This window comes from Polypterus senegalus, chromosome 11, assembly GCF_016835505.1.
Source record: "Polypterus senegalus isolate Bchr_013 chromosome 11, ASM1683550v1, whole genome shotgun sequence".
Taxonomy (NCBI): domain Eukaryota; kingdom Metazoa; phylum Chordata; class Cladistia; order Polypteriformes; family Polypteridae; genus Polypterus; species Polypterus senegalus.
This window is the reverse complement of record NC_053164.1, coordinates 40,297,921-40,324,969: the sequence shown is the minus strand read 5'-3', so window position 1 is coordinate 40,324,969 and position 27,049 is coordinate 40,297,921. Positions and strand designations below refer to the sequence as shown.

General features: G+C 40.2%; 1 protein-coding gene across 5 annotated transcripts in view; it reads right to left on the bottom strand.

Annotated features, from left to right (window-relative positions):
- Positions 1-27,049, bottom strand: part of slc4a5a (solute carrier family 4 member 5a) — a 154,902-nt gene that overhangs the window by 24,115 nt on the left and 103,738 nt on the right. For 3 of the 5 annotated variants that reach the window (XM_039768436.1, XM_039768435.1, XM_039768437.1), the window contains exons 18-21: positions 18,603-18,803; positions 15,345-15,458; positions 10,931-11,044; positions 10,604-10,765 (exon numbers count right to left, since the gene is read on the bottom strand). In XM_039768436.1, coding sequence (XP_039624370.1) covers positions 10,604-10,765; positions 10,931-11,044; positions 15,345-15,458; positions 18,603-18,803 — 591 coding nt within the window. The remainder of the gene's footprint in view (positions 1-10,603; positions 10,766-10,930; positions 11,045-15,344; positions 15,459-18,602; positions 18,804-27,049) is intronic. The other 2 variants (XM_039768438.1, XM_039768439.1) reach the window with 1 other exon arrangement.

Genomic DNA, 27,049 nt, shown 5'->3' with positions numbered 1-27,049 from the left:
GAACCCTGGACACAGTGGAAGCCATTGTGGCAAAGAGGATGATGGCAAAATTGGCTCCATCCCCTCTAGAAGGTGCTGTCTTGGAGCACATTTAGCCACAGCCTCATTCCACCAAGATGTGCTAAGAAGAGCCTCAGGGGGTCTTTTCTGCCTTCTGCTAACAGGTAATTCAATGCTTCCTCCTGATGTACTCTTTATGTACAATTTGAAATTTCTACACAGTATTCATTTATGTATTTATTGATTGATTGATTGACTGTATTATCTGTCCTGTGAGTCTGTATCTTTGTTTTTGTGCTTCTGCTGATATGTGCATATGAATTTCCACTTGGAATTATTCAAGTTTATCTAATCAATTATAATGTTATTTTGAATAGGTGTATTATTTAAAAGTCTCAGAAACAAGTGATACTCCGAGCTCCTCATTGGATGGCATGTTCAGGTGATTAAAGGTGCTGTCAAGTCTTACAATTGTGGAGAAAGGTATAGGGTGTGGTGTGTTGTTGGAGGAAGGTGGTACACTATGCTGCAGTCTCCTGGGGAAAATAGCACATTGCCTGAACAAACTCATCAGGATAGGCTGCTCCATCACAGGGTGAACCCTGGACACAATGGAAGCTGTTGTGGAAAACAGGATGGTGGCAAAATTAGATGCCATCATGAAACATCCCCTCCATCCTCTCCAAAATACCCTCTCTTGGAACTCCTTTAGTCACAGGCTCATTCAACCATGGTGTGCTAAGAAGATCCTCTGACGGTCTTTTCTGCCCGCTTCTATCAAGAAACTTGTGTGAGAATAATTTAGAGGTAAAACAGTTAAGTAATTTGGTTTACAGTACACATTTAAATATATAAGTATTTGCTTTAGAAATGTCATGAAGAGAACTGCTGAAATGGTTAAGTGAATTAAAGTCAAGAATGTACTAGGAGGAAGGAGATGTAATACATAAAATGTACCAGAAGATGATTAAGAGATCAGCAGATGTTTTGTAAACAACAAGACTGGACAGTTGTCACAAAAACAGATGTTTCAAGGGTAATAGCTGAACCCAAAGGATATTAGAACAAGAGTATAATAGAATAGACTTTTATTTTAATGAGCCATTTGAGTATAAACCAACTATGTATGCAGTAATTAGCACTGATACATAAATTCATTTGTTTATACAATGGGCCTTTGCCCTTACTTTTTTGATTAATTTGTAACAGTCTGCTGTGATGAATGCTCCCTCTTCAGCATTTCCTGTAGATTAATTAAAGACACAATAGACAAGCTTCCTCTTGCCTGATTACTCACTCAAAGAGGGTTTATCAAACTTAACCTAATAGAGGGTAAGTTTCTTTGTTTAATCAATATGTTGAATTTCTTCTACAAATTCAAAGCTTCCTTCCAATTCATTCATTAAGTTCATTTCAAAATATCTGCACAATATACATCTAAAAGACTCATAACATGTACACAGGAACATCACAATGCTGTCAGAAGGAAAGACCCATGGTCTCTGATTTACACACATACAGGTTCCACCAGACATACGTTTTACTTGGGATACTGTGAAAGTAAAATTCAGGGCCCATACTAAGACTCCCAGAGAGCTGGCTGAATCGTGACTCTCTAAGGAAAATGCCATTAACAGACACTTGGACTTGAACCCAGCATATGCAGGCTTAAAAAGAAGAACATCTAAATACTAAAAAGGGACTTTAAGACCAACACCCTACAAACCCCACCTTACTAATCCACCCCCTTACAACCTCCATCCTCCACCTCCCACCCTTCACCAGTTGTATATTGCCTTTGATTCCTGTATGTCTAATCATTTTCCTGTAATGATGACACCTGGCAGGTTGTCGAAAGCTTAGGAATAAAAAACTATTTTAATTTACGTGACTCATTTTCTCCCTTTGTGGACCTCTAACTACAAATATGCAAACCGTATCACAGACCTTCACTTCCACATATATATATACTAGCAAAATACCCGCCATGGCAAGTACTGCATTAAAATTTTTATTAAGAAGAAAATTAAACCTTTTAAACTGAGGGAAAATATGCCAATAATTATTTGTTAAGGATCTCTTTGTATACCATGTTGTCAGTTCGGCCCTCCGGTTGTAACATGACCAAGCTGTGCGCTGAGCTTACTCTTGACCATGTAACTTACAGTTGGCCATGTGAACAGTAATCTTGTTTCAAATCTCACAGCTTGGATTGCTGCTGTTATAATCGGTTTGAGTTTCATGGTTTGTTTCAATTGCGACAGTATTTGCAGGATTTGTTGTGTTGAAGTGACATTTGGCATCTGTCAAGCGTTGTAAGCACAAAACCGGTTTCATTGATAAAATCACACCCAGTTTTTGAGAGTTTAAACATTCATAAACATCAAAGTGTCCACTACTGAAATCGTCACCTGTCAATCTAAGATGTTTAAGAGGCATTGGCAGTTGTCGAAAGGTGTAAACTATTTGGCCATTTCGGTACACTTGAAAGCGACAACCGAACAATTCAGCGGCAGCCATCAACTCACATGCAGAACCATAGGTGAAGGGCTTAAGCATTTCACTCTTCTAGTGCTCCTGTGTAGTATAATTATCTACTGTACCATCATCAGTCCACACCTTGAACCTGTCCCAGTCATTCAATACATAAGACAGAATCTTCTTCCAGATATCAAGAGTGAGCCTGATATGGCCGTGCAATATGTAACAAAGAGAATGGAAAAGTCAGGTGCCATCTCTGGGCATGGAAACCACTCAGTAAGTGACAGTTCTTTGATCGATGGTGATCATCTCGATAGACATGGTAATGGGGGTTGAAATGATAAAGGAAATGGGTACCTGAGCAATGTAAAGTAAGTGTAAAATACCTACACAATAACTATAATTGTAATAAACAAACAATAAAACAGCGGAGAAGCCGTGGATTAAACAAATTAGGGCTGTAGTTATCAGTAGGGAGACGTTAAACCTCGTGGCGAAGCAAGGAAGGGAATGTAGAGACCGGAGCGACGGACGGCCTTATATAGGCAGGCAGCCAGCCAACAACGTGGGAGGCGTTGGGATGGGGGACACAACGCCACCTCACACGGTGACCGAGGTCCAGGCTATGGAAGTATATATGTACGTAAGTAGGATTCAGTTAGCGTTGGGAACCCGTGTACCAAATTTCTTGAAGATGGGCCCATAACAGAGTAACAAAGACTGTTAAAAAGTTCAATATGGCGGCCGACAGTGGCATCATACCACCGAAATAAGTATGTACATTGGTTTTGGTTAGTGCAGGGAAGCTGCCTACCAAATTTCGAGAAGATGGGGCCATAAATAAGAAAGTTCAACATGGCGGACGTTGTTGACCGTTATGACCATTACGCATAGAATTTCGAAATGAAACCTGCTTAACTTTTGTAAGTAAGCTGTAAGGAATGAGCCTGCCAAATTTCAGCCTTCTACCTACATGGGAAGTTGGAGAATTAGTGATGTTGGAAAGTTCAATATGGCGGCTGACAGTGGCGTCATACTAACGAAATAAGTACGGACATCGGTTTCCGTTAAAAGTTCAATATGGCGGCCGACAGTGGCATCATACCACCGAAATAAGTATGTACATTGGTTTCGGTTAGCGCAGGGAAGCCGCCTACCAAATTTCGTGAAGATGGGGCCATGAATAAGAAAGTTCAATATAGCGGACGTTGTTGACCGTTATGACCGTTACGCGTAGAATTTCAAAATGAAACCTGCTTAACTTTTGTAAGTAAGCTGTAAAGAATGGGCCTGCCTAATTTCAGCCTTCTACCTACACGGGAAGTTGGAGAATTAGTGACGTTTGGAAAATTCAATATGGCGGCCAAAAGTGGCGTCATACCACCGAAATAAGTAAGTATATCGGTTTCGGTTAGTGTAGGGAAGACGCCTACCAAATTTCGTGAAGATGGGGCCATAAATAAGAAAGTTCAACATGGCGGACGTTGTCGAACGTTATTGACCGTTATGACCGTTACGCGTAGAATTTCGAAATGAAACGTGCTTAACTTTTGTAAGTAAGCTGTAAGGAATAAGCCTGCCAAATTTCAGCTTTCTACCTACATGGGAAGTTGGAGAATTAGTGATGAGTCAGTGAGTGAGTGAGTGAGTGAGTGAGTGAGGGCTTTGCCTTTTATTATTATAGATATATTATCTGGGGCTAATGAAATAAATCATTGGGTGTACTTGTCAACTTGTCTTATGGGTTTGAGACTTCCCATACCAGCACAATCATGAAGAACTACAGCTTGGGTAGAATCTGGTCCTGGTGCCATGTCCACACCTAGGCATCTCTGGGAGTTAAGCTTTACACTCCTCCTGTGTCACACTGTGTGAAATTGATAGATTTTTTTCCTTTTCTAGGATATCAGCCAGATGATTTGTGGCCTGAAGTGAATGAGTAATTCTCAGTCCTTCACTTTTTTTCTCTTCAGTTTACTTCCCAAAATTTTGTTAAATCAAATTAAATTGTTTAAATGGAAGCAAGTTATATGAAGAAATGTTGGTTCCTTTGTCATTTGCATATTATTGCTAAAAAGGAGACATTAAATTGGTGAATTCAGCAGTACAAGACTAAAATAAGTAAGTCCGCTACATCGTCTTCGGCTAAGAGCTAAATAGGGAGCGAATGTACGAGCATGAGTGAAGCAGGTCTTGATAGCTCGCCGATTGGAGAAGATCACCTGAAACTGGAAAAGGCCTTGCAGTCCCCGGTTTCAACTACTCCACGCGAGCCGGGAACACCGGCTAAAGTAGAGGCTGCCGCCTCACCTACGGTGCACGAAAGCAGAATTGATCTATCGGAACTCAAGGTGATGATCGCTGAGCTCATGCAAGAGATAAAGAAAGATATAAAGAAAAGCGAGAAGGCAAATGAGAAGGCAAGGGAAAAGGCAAATGAGAAGCTGCGGCAGGAGCTGCAACAGGAGCTGTGAGAGGAACAGCAGCAGGATAATAAAGACTTGGAGAAACGCATATGTGTTCGCTTTGAGGCAGTCTTTAAAGATATGCTGGGTAAATTTGAAGAGCACTTTCAGGAAACCTCATTTAAACTGAGCACACTTGCTGATCAACTGGAGGAAGTCAAGGAGACATTCATGACTCGGATTGAAACAGCCGAAAATCTAGCTGCCAGTGCTGAAGAAAAAGCAACAACTGTCAACTCCGAATGCAAACAACTCAGAGACAGACTTGCTGCTTTGGAAGATGGAAGCAGAAGGAATAATATTAGAATTGAAGGTCTGCCTGAGAATCGAGAAAGTCCAAACCCAGTGAAATTCGCAGCTGAACTATTTTCTAAAATAATTGGAGAGGACTTTAAAGCAGATTCTGAGATAGCAACGGCTTATCGCATACACGGATCAAATACTGTTAGACCTAGATCTTTTATTATTCGCTTCGAGAGATTATTATTTAAGCAAGAGGTGATGGCACTCTTCACACGCAAGCAAGAGATTATATATGAAAATAACCACATTCATATCTTCCCTGATTTCTCTCCAGCAACAGCTATTAAACGTGCAGCCTTCTACACCATTAAACAGCAGTTACGGCAAGCCAATATCAAATACAGCCTTTGTATCCTGCCAAACTCAAAGTGGAATTGCACGGTCAATTCTATGTCTTCGCCAGCAAGGAAGAAGCAGAAAAGGAATTAAGAAAGCTGATCCCGGCACCATTTTGAAACACAATAGTGAGTCATTGCCTGTCATGATATGGCAAGGATAAATAACCTACTGTCTGATCTATTTGTTAAGATACAGGTTTTTATCATTATATATCCTCATTATTACTCGGATGCTATCTGTTTATGTTTTAATTACAGTTATAGACGTTTGTGCTTAATTCTTTTTTTTTTTTTTTTTTTATTTATTTATTTTTTCTCTACCCTAAACCAGACTGTTTAACATCATACCCTTGGTTTATTGCTATTGCTATTATTGCATTAAGACTTACTATGCTTATTCTGGACCACTTTCTAACACCATCCCCCGGGTTTATTATCTTAATACATTAAGATTGCTGTAGATTATATATATATTTTAGGTTCATAGTTTGTTAATGATTATATTTTAGGCATTTATTATTTAGACTATATTGGTAATAGATATCTCTACTTTTTATTCCTAAAACGCCGCTGTGTGGGGGCTTGTTTTGCTTTGGATGTGCTCTGTCGCCGGGTATGTCAGAGAACCGGGACTATGTGAAGTGGGGTCTAGCCTCACGTGGGGAGGCAAAATGGGAGGAGGGGGTTAAGGAGAGAAAGAGAGCAGTCTATATCTATACCTAATCTATCCACTTAATCTTTATAATTATAACTACCAACATAATAATAGGCTACATGGCAATAACTCTTGGGGAAATAGGAAATTAACGTTTAAGCTGTCTCACTTCCAGTTAAAACTATAAAATGACATCAAAAATTCAGAATCATTGTCTCCATGATGGGACAATTAACTTCGTGAGCTGGAATGTTAAAGGCCTGAATCATGAATTAAAGAGAAAGAAAGTACTTTCTCACCTAACAGGTTTAAATGCTAAAATAGTATTTTTACAGGAGACCCACTTACTAAGCAAGGATCAGTTCCGCTGCAAAAGACTGGACTGGCCAAATGTTCCATTCTAGCTTTACAAAGAAAACTAGAGGTGTGGGAATTCTCATACATAGAACAGTCCATTTGTAGCATCAGATGTAGTATTGGATCCTGAAGGGAGATATGTGATGGTCATGGGAGACTTATCTAACTGTAAAATGATTTTGATAAATGTTTATGCACCTAATGTTGATGATAAGGAATTTATACAAAATTTATTTGCATCCATTCCCAATCTGAACACTCATAAAATTATAATGGCTGGGGACTTTAATTGTGTTTTAAATCCACTCTTAGATAGGACTTCTACACAGGGGATGACATCTAACACTGCAAAGATAATTACAAAGTTTATAACTGATCACAACTTATCAGACCCCTGGAGGTTTTTAAACCCAAACTCAAGAACATATTCTTTCTACTCACCAGTACATCATTGCTACTCAAGAATTGATTATTTCTTTATAGATAATAATTTCTTGCATGATTAAATCTTGCAAATACGATGCTATTGTTTTATTTCTGACCAAGCACCTCTGATCTTGGAGCTAAAGTTACTATGCCCCACACACACACCTCGCAGATGGCGTCTCAACCCCTTCTATTAGCAGACGAGAATTGTACAGAATTTATATCCAAACAAATCAGTTTCTTCCTAGAGACAAATACATCCTCAGAGATTTCTGCAGGAATACTCTGGGAAACTCTTAAGGCCTTCTTAAGAGGACAGATTATCTCATATCTTTCCCACAGAAATAAATTAGAAACCAAGAAAGTAGCAGAGATAAAAAGCGAAATTACTAGAATAGATGAAGAACATGCCAGACTTCCAAGCGAGGCTCTACATAGGAAAAGGCAGGCTCTGCATTCAGAACTAAACCTCTTGACAACTAAAGAAACTGAACAACTAATTTATAAATCCAGACATCATTACTATGAACATGGAGAGAAAGCCAATAAGCTTTTAGCTTAACAAATTCACAAGCAAGAAGTCCACAACACAATCCCAGTAATCACCAACACGAACGGAGACAAAATCATCGACACAAAAATATAATGCACACACACATTTAGAGACTACTATAAATCACTATATTCTACTGAGTTTAAAGAAGACAATACACAATCTAATGCATTTCTGGATACATTACAGATACCACAAATAGACACTTTTAGTGGGAGGAACTTGATAAACCTCTGGCATTATCAGAATTACTAGATGCTATAAAGTCACTTCAAGGGGAAAGCAGCAGGCCCTGATGGCTACCCTGCAGAATTTTATAAGAAATTCTCCGCTCAGCTAGCTCCCCTCCTATTAGCAACATTTACAGAAGCCAGAGACAATCAAACTCTTCCTCAAACTTTTCACCAAGCATTAATCAGTTTTTCCAAACCAAAATAAAGACTTATTACAATGTGCATCATACAGACTAATTTCACTTTGAATAATGACGTTAAAATACTCTCAAAATCATAGCTAGAAGGATGGAGAAAGTGCTCCCTTGGTAATATCACAAGATCAAACTGGATTTATCAAGGGCCACACTTATCTTCAAATCTTGACGCCTGTTTAATGTAATATACTCACCAACTAAATCAAACACCCCAGAAATATTATTATCATTGGATGCAGAAAAAGCATTTGACATGATTGAATGGAAATACCTTTTTACTACATTGGAGAAATTTGGGTTTGGCCCAACATTTGTGCATGGATCAAATTACTGTATACAAATCCAGAAGCTTCAGTTTGTATCAACAACATTTGTTCAGACTACTTTAAACTAGAACGTGGTACCAGACAAGGATGCCCTTGTCACGCTACTGTTTGCAATTGCCATTGAACCACTGGCAATACATTGTCGAAATACTGATCAGATAAAGGGGATTATCAGAGAAGGAGTGGAACAGAAAATTTCTCTATATGCAGATGATATGGTACTATATATCAGACCCAGAAAATTCTGTGCCTGCAGTCTTAACAGCACTCACAGAATTTCAAAAGATCTCTGGTCTCAGAATTAATCTGAATAAAAGTGTACTCTTTCCAGTGAATTCTCAAGCATATAATATTAGATTAGACACCCTACCTTTTATCATTGCAGAACAGTTTAAATACCTAGGGTAAACATCACAAGTAAACATAAAGCTCTTTATCAACAAAATTTCGCCGTCTGCATGGAAAAAATTAAGCAAGACTTGCATAGATGGTCAACCCTTCATCTCACTCTAGCTGGAAGAATTAACACTGTTAAGATGAATATTCTTCCTAAGCTCCTTTTTATTTCAAAACATTCCAATATACATCAATAAATCATTTTTAAGCAATTAGATTCAACAATAACCTCATTTATTTGGAACTCAAAACATCCACATCCAAAGAGCGACCCTACAAAGACAAAAGGCAGAATGTGGCATGGCTCTACCTAACTTTCAGTTTTATTACTGGGCAGCAAATATACAAGCTATAAAACCTGGACACAAATAGAAGAACATACACAGGCTTGGTCCAATAGAAGTAAAATCCTGCAGTACTTCTTTATATTCCTGCTCTGTGCCCCAATAAATGCAAGTTATCGGCAATATACTAATAACCCAATTGTGCTTCACTCACTTAGAATATGGAACCAATGTAGAAAGCATTTTTTATCTGTGGCACCTCTGCAAGAGAACCACCTCTTTCAACCTTCAAAACATATGCAGTTTTAATATCTGGAAAAATTTGGATTAACTTGCTTAGAGATCTTTATATAGACAACGTCTTTGCATCCTATGAACAATTACATTCCAAATTTAACATTCCAGCTACACATTTCTTTCACTATCTTCAAATCAGGAACTTTGTTAAACAGAACCTTCCAGATTTTCCTCATCTTGCACCCTCATCCATGCTGGAAAAATATTGCTCAATTTCAAGGACTCAGACACCATCTCTGCAATATATAAAATCATTTTACAGTCCCTCCCTTTCAAAGATCCAAGAGGACACTGGGAAAAAGATCTCTCAATTAATATATCAGAAAAGGAGTGGAAAGTAGCAATGCAGAGAATTCACTTGAGCTCCATATGCAAAGCATACAATTATACAACTCAAAATTATATATAGCACATCTGTCTCGCTAAAACTCTCCAAAATGTTTCCAGGGCATGATCCAACCTCCGAACGCTGCAATCAAGTCCCAGCCTCACTGGGTCACATGTTCTGGGCCTGCACCAAATTAACATCATCCTGGACAAAAATTTTAATTACCTTTCAGACAGCCTTGGTCTCACAATCCCTCCTTACCCATTTACAGATGTGTTTCTGGTTCTTCCAGATGGGTTTAAAGTGGAGAAGAACAAACAAACTGTGATTGCGTTCACTACACTTTTGGCACGTAGACTTATTTTGCTAAACTGGAAGAATCCAAACTCTCCTCTTTTAAGTCAGTGGGAAACCGGTGTTTTATACTATTTGAAATTGGAAAAAATCAAATACTCAGTGGATCTGTATAGATTTTTTCAAAACATGGCAGGATCTAATCAGTAATTTTTAAAAATAAGCTCTTAAAGCACAGAGGAAGCAATTATTTCTGTATTTCTTTTTCTTCTCCATTCATCTCTATAGGCTTATCAAATTTAGCAATTTAGGTATGTTTACAAGCCTTAAATTTGACTCTGTTGGTCTTGCTGTCTCTCTCTCGGGGTGGAGGTTGACTTGTTCTCAATTCTACTTTTTGTAAAAATTGATTGGTTTTTATGGAATGATTGCAATAAAATTAATAAAATTTCAAAAAAAATAAAATAAGTAATTAAGTGTTCAAAATCTTAACAAGTGAGACCAATAAAATGAAGCATAAAAATGTTTCTTTTGCAATAAGTACTTCAACAGCAGTGACTTCTCATTAAGAAACTGGGTTTTAACGAAAACCTAAAGGCCGTCTGAGTTTGAAACCCGTGTCCCAACAGACGAATGGTGCATCACACTGGCTTGCTTCTAAAAATCTCACCTTCAGTTTGTTTTCCTTTCGGTTGACAATAACCGCAGTGATCTGTTGGTCCATGAAAATGAGGATGGTCACAAGCATAGCTGGAAGGATACTGGCCAGGTACACCCACCATGGATTTTTACCAAAAAGTGGGACAAACCATCCTCGGTCAGAACGAGTTGGCTGGTGAGTGAAGAATAGAAAAAAACAAAACAGTTAAATGAAAGTTAGAAAACTTCTAACATTACTAAAAATTACCGTGGACAAGTAGTACAAAGCACTTTCTCTTTAAGGACAGCACGCTGGACATGTGCAGGAGTATAAGAGCAGGCATGACGAGACCATTACCTTGAAATCTGTGGGCACAGTCAATTTTGGAGTACCGAGTCCCACCAGCATGTCCAAACCGACAAACACCATTATGGACATGAAGATTGAGAAATCACTGATTAGCTTGCGCATCTGGAGATTTGGATAAATCCAGAGAAAGAGGAGAAGGAAAAAATATAGAGAAGCAGAAAGATAATTAAAGGGGGAGATACTGAAATAAAAACGAGAAGGCATAAAGTGAAGAAAATAAATATGTTTTAGGAGTAATAGATGAGGAACACAAGGGGGGGAATTAGGACCATAAAAGAAAAATATAGATGACAATGAAAGGAGATGGTAGCAGACAAAAAGAAACCAGGGGGAAAACCTTAAAAATCCAAAGTGACATACAATAGGTTGAATAAAGTGAAGAGAAAACATGAAGACACAAGGAAGGGTGACAGGATATAGAAATAATAACAGAAACAGAGGGCAGAGAAAGTAAAATCCATCAGGTACCGCGGAAAATAAATGAAAAGTGAAAAGGGGATTTACAGCGAAACAGAACATGAGACAATGAGAAGTTGAAAATCAAAACACGCGTATATAATGGCAGCAGAACTTGAAAATACATTCATGTGCTGCAGAACTTGGCCTCTAGAGGTCCTCAGTTGTCAGCACTTATATAACTGTCCCCGAGTGACTTAGAGCCAGGATGGCAGTGCACAGAAACTCTACACAAAGGTCATGCTGCTGAGTTATTTTAAGCATGAAATCTCAATGAATAATAAAACACATAAAGATAAAGCCCTTACAAATTAGATTAAAAAACAAAACATCAGGATTAACATGGAAGTGTATTCCTGAGGGCAGTAGAATCAGGTTGCTTGTGGAACCTGCAAACAAAGCTAAGAAAATGAAAAAGGCTCTGGTGTGATAATTGGCTAAACAGGCAATTGAATAAAATGATAGCATTTTGTGTAACAAAAAACTTTTTTATTCAAAATGGATTTTAAGAATGGTTGTGGAGGTCAGGTCTAAATGGGTTTATGTGATTAATATGTAAAGGAAAACTGAATGAGATGAAAGTTTAAACTTGTGGTTGCCTGAGATTGCAAGGCAGAGGGACTGCCACACGTCAAAAGCAGGACCTCAGGGGACCCTGATAATAAGAACTGGGTACACTCTGTGACCTGTAGGGGGCATTGAAACACCCCAAACCCAGCCACAACTCTATAGACTCAAATTAAAGTTTATCCAATTTATCCAATACCTTAGAAAAGGCTTCTCAACACCATTTGCACAGGCACAATTCTCTTTCTTTCTTCTCCTCCTTCACTCCTCCCAGGTGACCTAAGTCTGTCCTCTACACCTGATTCCAACTCGCCTGGATCAGGTTGAGGGGCTTTTATTATCTTAAACCCGGGAGTACTTCCAGTGCTAGAGGATACCCTGTTGGAAGAACTTGTGGGTCAAGCAGAAGTCCCTGAAAGTAGGGATCACATATCTCCACAGCACCCTATGGTGACACCCCTCAAATCTAACAGGGCTGTCCCATGGGACTAAAGTTCTTGGCATGCCTTGTGGGTGTCCATACTGGTAGTGTCACCTAGGGATGCTGCCACCTAATGTATTGAGGGAGTTGGTAGCAGTGCCAGGTTGTCTACCCCTGCCTTTCTATCACACTGGCCTCCCTGCCAGGAATTGCTCCTTGTTCCAGTCCTGCTAAGACACCAGCATACCCACTTCTGCTACCGTCCTGACTAAGGCAGGAAACACCCTGCCACTCTTTATGTCCAATTGCCAATAGGGCCTTCTAGCTAAGTAAGGGATGGGGGTCTGTCCTGGTAAGGACACCAATCCAACTCTTATTGTCCTTTGTAATGCCAGGGCATGAAACTGAATATTTTCTATTGTCAAAGTCATGTCATGTCATTTTTTAATTCACTTAATCCACACTTTGGTTTGGGTTGGTGGACTATCCCAGCTAGCATAAAATGCAAGGCAGGAACAAACACCAGACAGGGCACCAGTCTATCACAGGGTGAACACACATGCCCACACACCAAACACACACTGGCGCCAATTTTGTGTCACCAATTCACCTAACCTGCATGTCTTTACACAGTGGGAGGAAACCAGAATACCCTTAGGATTCCCATGCAGACAGAGGGAGAACATGCATACTCCATGCAGGGAGGACCTGGAACACAAACCCACGCTTGATGCTGAGCAGTTAACTTTTCTGTTCTTCTTGTCCTGGACCAATGGTTCTGTATTCAGGCTGACCATTTGCTTTGTCCCGCCATCTCATTGTTTCTTGGTCGTCATCAGTGAAACAGCTCCTGCTTTTTGGCTTAACACCAAGCTGAGGTTGCAAATTGTGTTTATCACAACATTAAGGTATGTAGGGCATCTGATTGGCCTGTGTAGCATACCTCATTGTCAGCAGATGTCGCTGATGTTCATTTCCTGTGAGTCGTAGCACATGCCCACATAGGTATGTTGTTCCTCTCAGGCTTTGTATGTTGCTGTGCCTGATAAGGCTATGAAGTCCACTTACATGGCTGAGGTAGCCTGCATGTCCAGTTCATGGGTTGTGTTATGTGTACTGCAGCATAAGCTCTCAATTAAGATCAAGATCAAGGTTCAAGGCCCAGTGGTTTGTGAGTTTTTGCATGACAGACAGACTGCTCTTAGCATTTTATATATAAAGATTAGCTGTGCTACGCAGAGAGGTTTAAATCTATGTAATCAACGTAGACCTCAGCATTAACATCTGCAGTGCACCATCTATTGCAGGGATGTCAAATTTCAGTCCTGCAGGTTTTCATTCTAACCCTTTTCTTAATTAGTGACCTATTTTTGCTGCTATTTAACTTCTTTTGAATTCATTTTAATTGACTTGTTTTTTAAGATTTGTTCCCCAGAATGTCTTCATCATTCCTTAAACAGAAATGAAATGAAATGTGAAGTGAGTGAGTCAACAGAAGAGCAACTAAGTCAGGGCCTCCAAACAATTTCACTCCAACCAGTTGCTTAATTAGGCACAGAGTCTTGTCGTTAATTAAACTCGTTCTTTAATTCCACAGCTTGCTGCTGCCTTCATTGTGTAATAGCTGGCATTTTCAAAACAGTTGATTTTTTTTTTTTTTTACTTTTCTAAGAGCACTGTTAAAATGTTTAGGGGACCTGAGCAGATCAGCATTCCTGATACCTCCACACTTTTCATTTTTAGGTATTGTATGATGGTCTCAGTTTCAGTTCATTTTGTATCTCATTATTGTTTGGCTGCTATTTAAGGAAAAAGTGTCTGAGTCTTCAAGAGCAAGTCAATTAAAATGAATTCAAAAGAAGTTAAATAGCAGCAGTTTGACATCCCTGATCTACTGGAATGTATTTTGTCATGCACAAAGTAATAAAATGCATTGCACTTGTCATTCCAACAGATGGTGCATCAAAAACATTTGTAATAATAAAATTCATTACTGTAAATGTATGTGCTACACCCTTTGTTGGAATGACAAATGAAATGCATATCTCTTTGTCGTATGCCATTTGGTATGGGATTTGTAAAATCAGTGTTAACGTTTGTGATGCACCATCTGTTGGAATGACAAATGCAATGATTTTATTACTAAAAATATTTGTGATGCACCATCTTTTGGATTGACAGAGACATAGCAATTGGATGGACACACAGACAGACAGACACACGACACTTATCCTTTTATTAAGGTAGATTATTTATTACTCCTGGTGTTTGCCTTCAATTTTGTTATTTTTAATAAGTCATTTCTTTGCATATATATGTCCTCCTTATTTTGTATTCAAGGACAGACTGAGAACAACCTGTGTCTTCTACAAAGTATTCAGAATAACATTGGAGATGTGTTGAATAGATCTGAGGTCGGCAGTTACTGTTAAAAATGTAGGATATAAAGCAGAACAGGAGCTAGTTAGAACTACAAGACAGACAAATGCTAACAAAACTCTTCCATATATGAGGCCAGATCCCAAGCTGTGCTTTTAAAAGTAAAACCTTGGAATGTGTTAAATCTCAACTGAGGTGAACGTGAATTAATAAGTTGTTATGGGTGGAATGGACTGTTCTTGTGGGTGAAAATGTTTTCTTATTTTGTAGTTAGGAAAAGGAATAAGAAAATATTAATTTGGAAAAGCAGACCTGATGCTATCTTTAATAAAACAAGAGAATAATGGTGGAAATGAAATGTCGGTGAGTTATAGACATGTGGCATGTTATGTTTTACAGTTAAGGATTTATTACACTAATTAGATGAAGCTGACCCATTTCAAAAATATTAGAGCCTGAAATGACAAACCTCCTCAATGGTCAGAGCAGTCAAACTACCTATCTGCCGGACACTGGCGGGCACAAGACCCCCTTTAGCTAGAAAAAAAAAAAGAAACAGAAGGGAAAGTGCCAACAAACCTTGATCTGTGTAGGGACATGCAGTTTGGGAGTTTCCAGTTCCACAATTGCATCCAGGCCACAGAACAACAGGATGGAAAGGATAATGGCAAAGTCACTGACCAGGGAGCGGAGCTGGGAAAGACAAAGAAGGTGAGGGCTTTGGGGAAGATACAGAGGGCACTTTGTAATAAGGCAGGTTTGGAGGAGAAGAGAAAGTATGTGGAGTAGAGGGGGCAAAAACGAGGAAGTTAGAGGGCCAATAAAACTAATAAAATGGAAATGAACAAACGAGTAAAGGACAGGATTACAGAGCCTGTAAAGAGTATTTACCATCATGGAAGTTTTCACATTATTTTATTGCACAACACTGAGCCATATTGGATTTAAATGGGCCTTTCACGTTGATCTTGCCTCCAGTCATTCATTGTCTGCCACTTATCCAGGGCAGAGTTGCAAGGCATGCTGGAGTCAAACCAAGCAGTCATTAGGTACAAGGCAGAAACAACCACCAGACAGGATGGCAGTCCATCGCTATTGAACACACACACACACACACACTAAAGACAGTTTAGCAATGCCAACCCACCTAACCGTCATGTCTTTGGACTGTGGGAAGAAAATGGAACCCTCAAAGGTAACCCACGCAGAATTAGGGAGAACAAGCAACCTCTACACAAAGACCACCTGGGGCAAACACCACCATGCTGCCCAACATTGATCCTCATATTTGTAATTAATTTAGCTCACTTTAAAGAGATTTGCTTTCCCTTTAACATTAAAGAATAAGTTTTGTATTTTTCAAGTCAAAGTTTTTTTTCACAAACATGGTATACTGTACAGAATGTTCATTTGCCATGCAAAATTATATTCTAAAGTTTTTGTAGTTAAAAAAATATCTTAACTGTACTGGTGCTTTACATTATAGACTATGGGGCATGACAGAAAAGCTTAAAAACTTACCAAATGCTGCCATTTTTCAAGCCAAACAGTTGTTGAATATTGATATGCATCTTCTAATTGTGTATACATTGTAAAACAGCTTAAAGTGTAATAAAATATTGTGAGATTCAGGTATTTTAAAAGAAGACTAGCTGTTTGTGATAAGTCAGCAGTTAAGCCTGGTTTATACTTACAGTACCACGAGAAGCCGGCGCACACGCCGCACCACAAAACACTGCGGCCTGCAGGGCTCGCTCAGCTCCCCAACACCCAACGCAAACAGACGCAGACACGAGTTCCACAAGTACCGTCGGCTTTATTCAGTGGGAAACACTTCCCAAACTGTTTCCCACAGCACAGTCACAGGGCAAAGCACAAGAATAACACAGCTCACAATATTTTATCTTCTTGTCTTTGTCTTTCTCTCTCGCTCTCCTCCTCCTCCAGCAAGCTTCATCCTCTACCTCTCTACTTTGGCCCCAGCAAAGGAGGCAGCAGGCTTCTTTTATGTTGCACCGGGGGCACCTCCAGTGGCCTGTTAGCATGAGGTGGAAGCTCAATGATATAGGCCTCCACATTCCCCACAGCACCCCCTGGTGGCATCCATGGAACCCAACAGTGCTGTACTGAACTCCATTTCCTATGAAGCCCTGCGGGAATCTGAGGCACCACTGCAACATTGTGGCTGCCTTCTACTGCTCTGGGGATATAATGCACTGAGCATCTTCTCTCCCCTGGTCCTTCTGGCCAGGTAAAGGCCCTGGCTTTCCGCCACAACGTATTTCTACTTGTTGCTGTTCATTGGATTGGCACATTGATATTCTCCTAGAGTTTGATCCATGTCACACAGATAACAATGTCAAGGTAGAGGATATGAGGCTTTGCAGATGTAAGATGACGGTGAGGACAAGGTGGAGTGTCAGGCCTATTGACCAAAAGTAGTGAAGGAAGGCCGAGTGTAATACTCTCATGAGTAGACAACCTACATGATGAGCAGACGCATGTCTTCAAAACTGATGTCAATTTCGCTTATTGTGGATGGGTCAAGTATAAACTAGGATTTAATCTTCCAATAACCTTTCGCCACCTGGTGTTATTTTCCTTTCAAAAGACTGTAAACGTTTTGTGCCACGTGGTTAGTTCTGTTTGGACTTTCTTCCATATTTATGTGAGAACTCACATAAGCACCATGAGAACTAGTGTGGTGCTGAGGTGTCAGCCGTTGCACGGCTGGACTCGGGTCCTAATCTGGGATCCTGAGTTGGTTTGTCATGCTGTGGGTGCGGCAATGCGCTGTATCAGCGTGTGCTCCTAACCTCTCTCTCTCACACAAGCAAACAGAAGACGTATTCTTACCATGAGAAAAACAGTACCTAAAATATGCAATCAAATGATTATTTCCAGATCCCTTTTGTTGTTACAAACATGTCAGATACGTGGACAGCGCAGATCAGTGCATGACAGCTGTCTTTGCCTCAGAAATGGACGCCCTTGGTATATTTGTAAGCTTTTCCTCTGTGCTGCATTCCCTCCATTGGAAAGCACCACTGTGTTTTTTTTTACTTTATAGAAAGTGCTTAACTTTAGAACATAATTTCACATGGCAAATGCATATACACAACATTTGTCAAGAAATAACTTTGACTTATATCAAGCTTATTTAAAAATGTTGTCAATAAAAATCCAAATTAAATCCACTCTGATAAAAAGCTGTACTATAAAATGTGAAAACTTCCAATGGGGAGAAGATTTGCTATAGGTGGAAAACAGAAAGTGAGCAGGAGATGTGATAGTGTAAGAGATATGAAATTTGATAAAAGAGTAGCTTAGAAAAGAGGTGAAGGAAACGGGAAATTAACAAATCAGTAGAAAGTGACTAAACTGAACAGTTAACTCAGTGCAATAGGTGATACTAACATTACTAAACAGGAGCGGAGGTAAAGACTAAAAAGATAGAATAACAGAAAAGAAAAATAATATGTTGAAGACATTAGGTAGATGATTATTCAGCAAAGGGCAGTTACAGGGACATGCAATGAATAAACAAGGAGCACAATGTGTTCATCTGGACAAGCGTGACACGACAGATCAGGCAGTGTGATAAGGAAGCTCAGATTCTCTCTCTGAAAAACATCAAGAACGAGGCCCACCATGCAAGCAAAAAGCTTCACAAGATCTTAGCAGGAGCACCACAAAGCTGTTCTACGCACCCAAGATACCTAGATGATGCCTGATTGATTAGAACAGAACTGATTCCCTTTGTTCGAAGAATGAATCAAGAGCATTGAATTGTCACAAACAGAAGGAGCATTGGGCCATGTTTGACACTCCACTTACCTTGGTTGGGAAGTAGCGGCTGAACTTAAACTTCTTCAGGGTGATGGTCATGGTGTATGTCCCAAAGAAGAGGATAAAAGACATAAGTGCCAAGTCAGGAACGTATTTGCAGGACTTGCCCACGAGGCTGCCGCCATATTTCAGGCACTCCTTCTTGCTGAGCTGGCTCCAATCTAGAGCTGTGACATTGACAGGAGCATACTGACAGGGACAGAGACAGAAGAGGGCCAACTCTGTGATTATTCTTATGCTATTAGCCTGTTTTTTTTTTTTTTACAAATTTAATCTCCTTTAATTATAATGGGGTGCAGGTTGAGAAATTACACTGAAATTGCATCAAGCAGAAAAAGACAAAACACGGGCACATGGTGCACATCCACATACTCGTAGCCAATGGTTATGTACAGCACATTATTAAACAATGCTGTTCGAAAATTGAACTTTTACAGTATGCTAAATATGACTTATAATATTTAATCTGTGTACTTTATTTCAGTCTGTTTTTATTTTAGAATTATTTAGATAATAACTCCTAAGTTGTGGGCTTAGTGCTTACGTGGGAAATGTTCTGTAACTGAAAGAGTAAGCAGGTAAAAATTACCTTATTAGCTCATTAATATTCATGAGGCAGTTCCCCAAGACTGTCAAATTTTGGAAGTAGATAAAATTCTGGGGTGTATGCAAAACAGACATAGACAGGAATTATGGGAAAATAAGCATACATTGTTCAAGAGTGTCATAAGTTATTTGAATGTATTTGTATATGTTTAAGCTTAGATAAAGTGACCAGAGTGTGTATTCTTGTAAGAATATGTGAAATGGAGGCTTGGGACTTTAAGGTGAACATGTTTCATGTCCAGCTAAAAGTATCTTAATTAACAATCAACCAGACCACGGGAGCTTATCGGTTGTCCCACACTTTCACTGATGCAATATCTTGCATAAGGGAGGGTTTTTTTTGTGAAAGGGGCAGTTAGCAAGACCCTATAAATTCAAAGGATTTTAAAAAGGCACAGCCAGAGAGACATAGGAGGAGTCAGAGAAACAACTGCCAAAGAGAAGACCACTCGGTGTGACTTTGCCACCTACAGACTGCCTCTTCGCTCCCAAGCATCACACCTTGTTTAAGAAACCAAAGACTGCAACAACCAAAGCCATAGCCACCTGAAATGAAGCTTGCTGTGTGAGCCTGACTTGTTGTAAGTTTTCATATCTAATATTTACACCTGGTTTCTCCTTCAGATAAGCATAATTGTTGTAACAGTTTGAGTATTGCTTTGTCCAGGAAGTGTCCTGTTGTTTACTATATTTAGCAATGACCGATGATTATTAATGAAACAAACTGTGTCCATTTATACATTGTGTACTGTCCGGAGTAGTGATCAGCTCTTGGCTTCTCTTAGAATGTGTAAGCAGTCCAACAGGAGTAGCCATTCCTGGCTTTTTGCTGGGACATTCTGAAGTGTAGCCCTTCAGGAGAAGCAATCTGAAGACGGATCGACATGTGAGTGAATCCTGGCAGGGATACCTCGTGAGCGGAATGGCTTCTAGCCCCTGGTAAGGTATCGGAGTTGAGAAGGCTAACTAACCTCAGCCAGTGTTGAGATACTCTTGCTTTGTATTCGAGTTTATCTGTGCTGAGTGAATGTTGAATAGGTGAGTTATGCAGGACGCTTGTGTGAATCGAAGTTAACAGTTTAGGCATTTCCAGCATTAACTTGTCCACCAATACAAAAAGAACCTTAGAGGTTAAAGTGCCTTTCCTGGATACTTTTACACCACAAAACACACACATATCCCAATCAGTTGTCTGTTCACAATAAATGTCTCCAACATGCCAGCTGGCTAAAAAAGAAACATTCCACTCCACACCACTGACTGCTACTTCATCCTTCAGCTTAAGAGATCTGGAATGCAGCCCAGCAGCATATGGCATCCATTCACTCCACACTCACATTCGTAGTCACACAAAGATGGCCATTTAGAACAGCCAATTAACGTCATAATTGGAAGAAAACTGGGCCAACCCAGAAAAAAATAGAAGCAGTATATAGGGAAAACAGGCAAGCTTCTCACACACTCCTAAAGGGATTTGAACCCAGTCTTGTGGAGCTAGGAGGCAGAAGAACTAGGAAATGGTCCACCATATATATCAAGAAAAATCAGTGTTCTTTTCTTTATTTTAGAGCTGAGTTAAGCTGAATGAAATGTTACTAGCAAACTTTCAGATTAAGGTAAGTGTGTGCCGTGAATCAATTCGCTCCGATGCCATCTGACCCAGCACTGCAGCTCTAGTTGGTTAAGAGCACAGAAGGCACTTGTTACAATTTGTTAGTTGACAGTCATTTTGTTTTTCGGCTGATTCCATTTTTTCAGACTCTTACTTAACCTTTTCCAAGGTTTTGAACATCTCATGGGATTTTTGTTTGTATGTTATGTTTTAATTTTATTAATGTCATGATTTGAATTTCTCTGTGTCACCATTTTGTTTTTTGTGGGGAATGCCATTATGTGGGCACCTGTTACTATGACATGATGATATCTCCTTGGGGGAAATGACTCAGAAGTTCCATTGAATGACATCTTGGCGCAAGGTGTTATAAGTCACCAGCACAAGCTCTACAATGTCCAAGATTGTGGATTTCATTTACAAACTTTTCTAGTCTGATTGTGTTGTGATAAATAACCAGGGTCCTTGCCCGGTCAGGACACACATCTGAGAAGAGGAGCGTTTGAGAGGACATGTCAACAGCCATACCTCCCCTGGGACATGAGAGGGCAGCCCCCCTAGTTTGTACCGTGGCCACCGACAAGGGGCACCTGGACACCTCTGGAGCCTTGGTATGCATCATACCCAGAAGTGCTGCCAGAAGATGATCAGGGAGCACCAGGAGCACTTTCGGGTGCAGTATAAAAGAGGCCGCCTCACTCCATTTGTGGAAGCCGGAATTGGGAGGCAGATGACGGAGCTTGTAAGGAGAGGAGTAGAGGCGGCAATAAAGAGAGAAGAAGAGAAACGACTAAGCATTGTGGGTTTGTGCATTGTGTTGTGCTAAAGATTGGGAAGAAAATAAACGTGTGTGATTTGTGGACATTGGGTGTCTGTCTGTCTGTGTCAGCGCTGATCATTCACAGCGTGTATTTCAGATATCTTTAGTAGAGTGGACCTTTATCAGCTTTGGTTTGTAATTGATGTTTAGGTTTTGACAAAAAAAATTAGTTTGACTTGCCACTTTTGCCTGCCCACTGACCTCCTGCTTATGTCAAATTTGTTCACTGTGCCTCTTCTCTTGTCCTATGTGTGCCTTCAGTGCCTTTCTCCTGTATTTGTGTGTGTGTAAACTCCTTTTCACCGGCACTGCCACTTTTTGAGTGTGGAGCCTTCATCTCAGACTCTGTCCTTATTTCTGAGGCCCCTTTCTCGCCTCCTATCTGGTTCTATACTTGCTGTCTTTGGACACGACTCCCTCGGCTTGCCTCGTAACTCCTTTACTTGTCTTTGTGCGTCTCACATTCGCACTTCCTCTTTCATCACATCACCAAAGCCAAAGTGACCAATCATATCAAAGCTAAACTAACCAATCAGATTACTCAGACAGACTGGACACACAGACCTTAGCATTATATTAAATAGTAGATAATGTATTGTTAAAATTTATTTTCAGGGACCCCCACAACTTTTTGTTTTGATACTTTCAAGTTGTTAAATATGGGTTGCACATTCCTTGGGACCACCCTATTTTGCTCCTTCTTCACTGGCTACATACCCACTTTTCTTTATGTCAAACGTATCCCTAAAATGTGCGCCCTTTTCTTTTTGTGATCTGCCCACCTGTTATATTTGCAAACAGCTCCAAGAACTGACCTTCCTAATGATTAATTTGTAACATACCCAAGTTACATTTTTGGCTGTTGTTTCATGTCACATTTCCTCTTGGGACAAATAAAAATCGTATGCCTGCACTAATGAAGCAATGAAACACCTCTGAGTAATCACAGACACATGTGATGCCAATTGTCCCAAAAATTACGCTGCCCAGTACCCTGTCTAGGCTTTGTTCCTGTCTTGTGCCCTAAACTAGCTGGGATAGGCTCAAGCAGACCCCCTGACCCTGTTCAGGACTACGTGGGTTAAAAAATTGACAGACTGTCAGATTAAGCTGCCCTGAAACGGGGGGCCATGTATAAAAAAGTGTTGTCATTTCTACATGGTGTGACTGAGGTGTATGAAAGTATCCTTCAAGTCTGCAATGTGCACTTTAATCACATCTGAATTGTTTGAGTTGTAATTTTAAACTGTGGAGCAGAGGGGGGCATCAGAAACAAATGCAGCTTTGTTATAAACATTATGGAGGGCACTCTGTCTATCTATCTATCTCTGGTATATAGTGCCTTTGCTATCTATCTATCTATATATCTCTAGCATGTAGTGTACATTAAAATACTGAATGGATAAATATGTACTTTGTAGACAAAGCTTTTGACATGAAGAAAATTATGATGACTTTTAAGGGGCTTGAATAACCTAACCTACCTACCTACCTAACCTACCTACCTACCTACCTACCTACCTAACCTACCTACCTACCTACCTACCTACCTAACCTACCTACCTACGTACTAGATTTCACTGTTAAGCCAAAAATGGTGCATAGTAAGAGTATACTGGGGTAGATCATTGCAGAGCAAAAAAAAAAAAGTGGCTTACATTTACACAAGGGCAGCCGCAGAGTGGCAAAGAGTGTGCCAACTTGTATTTAGCTCATAGAAATAAACAGGTATCCTATGCAGAAATCCACTGAAGTCTGAATCAAACACAACACAGATGGCTCCTCAATCTGGAAATGCTGTAAGCATGTTGGTATACAAGAAGTAATAGCGTCTTTGAAGCCCCACTACTGTCATTAATATAATCAAGACATTATTTTGCCCTGTTCTAAAAACATGTAAGGCTGGCAAATGATCTGAGTTAAGTCAGTGGAACTCATTTAGCTGAATTACAAGAAATTCCTCAGAGTGTAGAGTGTAGTACAACAAAAAGACCAGCAGAGGGCACAGTGAAGCCATGTTTAGGACAGATTTTTGAAATAATTTCTTTTCATTATCTTTCTAACATAATTAAATCTGCTTAATCCAATCCAGGGTCATGGATGTCATTAATTTTCTCAATTTCTTAAACGAAAGATCCCAGATGCACTGGGCATAAGGATGGAAGAAATTCTTGGTGGGACAAACAGTCCTTTGCAAGACACACAAACTATAACGTCACTAAGTAGCTTGGCTTGTCCAGCTGAAAGGTGACAGAAACAGAATACTGTTATGATTCACCTTATTTTCAAAATTTATTTCTGTAATTTTTGCTCAGACTCTTATAGATGGACGTGGCTTTTTTAACTATGGAGACCACAGTTCTAACATAAAAATCTCTCCTTGTTGAATATTTCAGACTGTTTAAAATTATATATACTTTATTTTGGTATGATCTCGTTTTGGTACGGGTGCCGCTATATTATGTTTCTGTTGTTATGGTAGTTGCTAGGGGCGTGGCTTGTGGAGTCGCATCACTAGCATGACATCATAAAAACCAACATGAAAATAGTAGCAACATTCTAGATTGTTTGGATTCATGCGAAGACTTTGTCTCTGTATTTTGCTATTGATTTCTTGTTTTATGATCTCTTGCCCCTGTTTTTCATCTTCATACTTGACTATAGTTTTGGTTTTGGATGTCTCTATAATGGTTTTCTCTGTTTTGTTCTGTTTTATGTCATAATCACCAGAACTTTTCAGGAAACAAAACTTTTAAAAAAAAATTCTTGTCCAGTGTGTTCATTCATTCGTTCATCCTCCAACATGCTTCACCCAGTTCAGGGTCGCAGCAGGCCGGACTCCATATCTGTAGTGCCAAATACAAAGCAAGAAACACCAAAGTGCAGGTTGCCAGTTCCTCAGAGAGCCCCCTAACACACAGCCCATACTGAGGTAAACTTACACTCACCAGTTATTGTAATGTGCATTTCTTTGGAGGTGTAGGAAGAAACTCACAGCACATCACAAACACACAGGGAGATTTAGACAATGAGCAGGCATGGGAATCAAACCCACGATGCTGGAGCTGTGAAGCAGCAGCACTAAACACTGCGCCACTCCATCTCTTTAAAAGAAGTCAACAAATAAAAAAAAAAAAACACTGGAGAGAGAAAGTGAGAGCGACATCTCATTAATGAAGCTTTATTACACTCAGGAGCTGTAAGAAACCCTTATGAAAGCCCAAAGCACATCTGAGAAATCTTATCAAAGTCATGCTCATAATCACAGTCGGCACTTGTCTGAAAGATCTCAGCAAAAAGAAAAAATAAATAAATAAATTACGATAAGAAAACGTTCAATTAATTTTTAAAGAGCTTTCTTGAGATGTGCAAATTAAAAAAAAAAAAAACATATTCAAGAATTACCAAAAGAGCTTATGAGCCAATTAGAATTCATAAGCATTCTGAAATATGTCCTACATGCTTTTAGACATTTCATCAGTATCAAGGGGTATCAGAGGGGCAACATCCAACAGAAGAAGAATTGAAAGAAGTGGCCCAAATGTAGCTCATCGTTTTAATATGGCCGACAGCACTGGCAAACTGCACACCTGAAGAAGTAATGTAACAAGTGCGGCGGCTGCTTTTTTGTGTGAGATAATCAGAAAACACTTCCTAAATGTGTTGCAAATCATACAAAACGACACTGAAAAGATGTCAGCTGGGCATATTCATTAACAGCCAGTTTAGATTTGCCAGTCAGTACAGCATACACATCTTCAGGCTGTGTGAGGAGACCAAATGTGAACACAGGGGGCTACTATGCAAATACAGTACAGCCATTGGCCAAACAGGGAAAACAAGCAAATACTGCACAGACATTGGTCAGGCAGTTGAAATATGCAAATACCGCACAGCCACTGGTCAAACAGGGAAAATAAGCAAACACTGCTGAGCCATTGGCCAGGCAGCAATTCAAACCCAGGTTCCTAAGTGGTGTGGTAGCAGCCCCAGCCTGCCACCATTTACTGTAATCCTGTTTATGCATCAAGACTTAGGACTTTTGAAATACAGTATGACCACCTTTGCAATAATGTCAAGTCATGTCATATCAGGATCGTGAGATGGTTGGATCCTATCCCAGCAGGGGCAAGGAGGGAACAAACTTTGGACAGGGTGCAAGGGCCATCACAGGACAAACACACACACATGCACACACCAGCGTCAATTTTGTGTCTAACCTGTATATGTTTAGATGGTGGGAGGAAACCCGCCCAAGACATGAGGAGAACATGCGGACTCCATGCTGCGATGACCCAGACAACAAACCTTGCTCACCTTACTGTGAGGCAGCAGCATTACCACTGTGCCTCCATGCCATCCACATTTACAATATTGATTGATTGTTATTCAGAAACACATTCAATATTTGTCTTTCCAGCAAGCCTTCTTAGCAGGGACAGGGTGCACTTTGGGGGAAAGTGCAAAGCTGCTTCATACCTTGAAAAATGACTTGCATTTATTGCAACCAAGGATCAGACTGAAAGGTATGGCTTAGGTCCAGACTTGACCATTTTAGTGAGAGACCCTCACAATTCAAGTCAAGTTGGGGAGCTTGCACTGGTACACTACACGGCAAAACAACTTGGGGTCCCGGTTTGCAACCCCCCAGGCAGACACGTGGTCCAGTCCCACCCTCCGGAAATGACCCTCTATCTGCCGCAGCCAGGTGTTACATGGATGAGCCCTTGGCCTGGTCCAGCCACTCAGGGCCCCAACAATGAGGATCTTACGAGCTAGATCATCCTCGGGGAAACACATCACATGGCCGTAGTGCCGTAACTGACGCTCCTTCACAATGCAGGTAATGTGCCTCATTCGGGACTCCAAGAGCAACCGCTCATTCAACACAGAGTCAAACCAGCAGAACCCAAGGGTTTTATGGAGAGACACAGTACTGAAGGAGTCCAGTCTTCGTCTCAGGTCACTGAATAGCGTCTATGTCTCGCAACCATATAGCAAGACAGGAAGCACCAGGACTCTAAAGACTTGGACCTTCATACTTTTGAATAGATATGGGGAGCACCACACACCCCATTCCAGCGACCTCTTGACCCCCCATGCTCTCCCAATCCGTCTACTGACTTCATAGGAAGAGTCACCAGAGACATAAATGTCACTGCCAAGGTAAGTAAACCTCTCGATGAGGTCGACACTCTCTCCGCAGACAGACACACTGCTGTAATGGCTGTGCCCAAGAAGTCATTAAAGGCCTGGATCTTGGTTTTTATCAGGACACTCACAAGCCCAGACACTCGGACTCCTTGCTCAGTCTCTTGAGAGCCCCGATCAGAACCTCCTTTGACACCTTTTATTAGCTAACTAAAAAGATTACAATAGACAAGCTTTCGAGGCAAC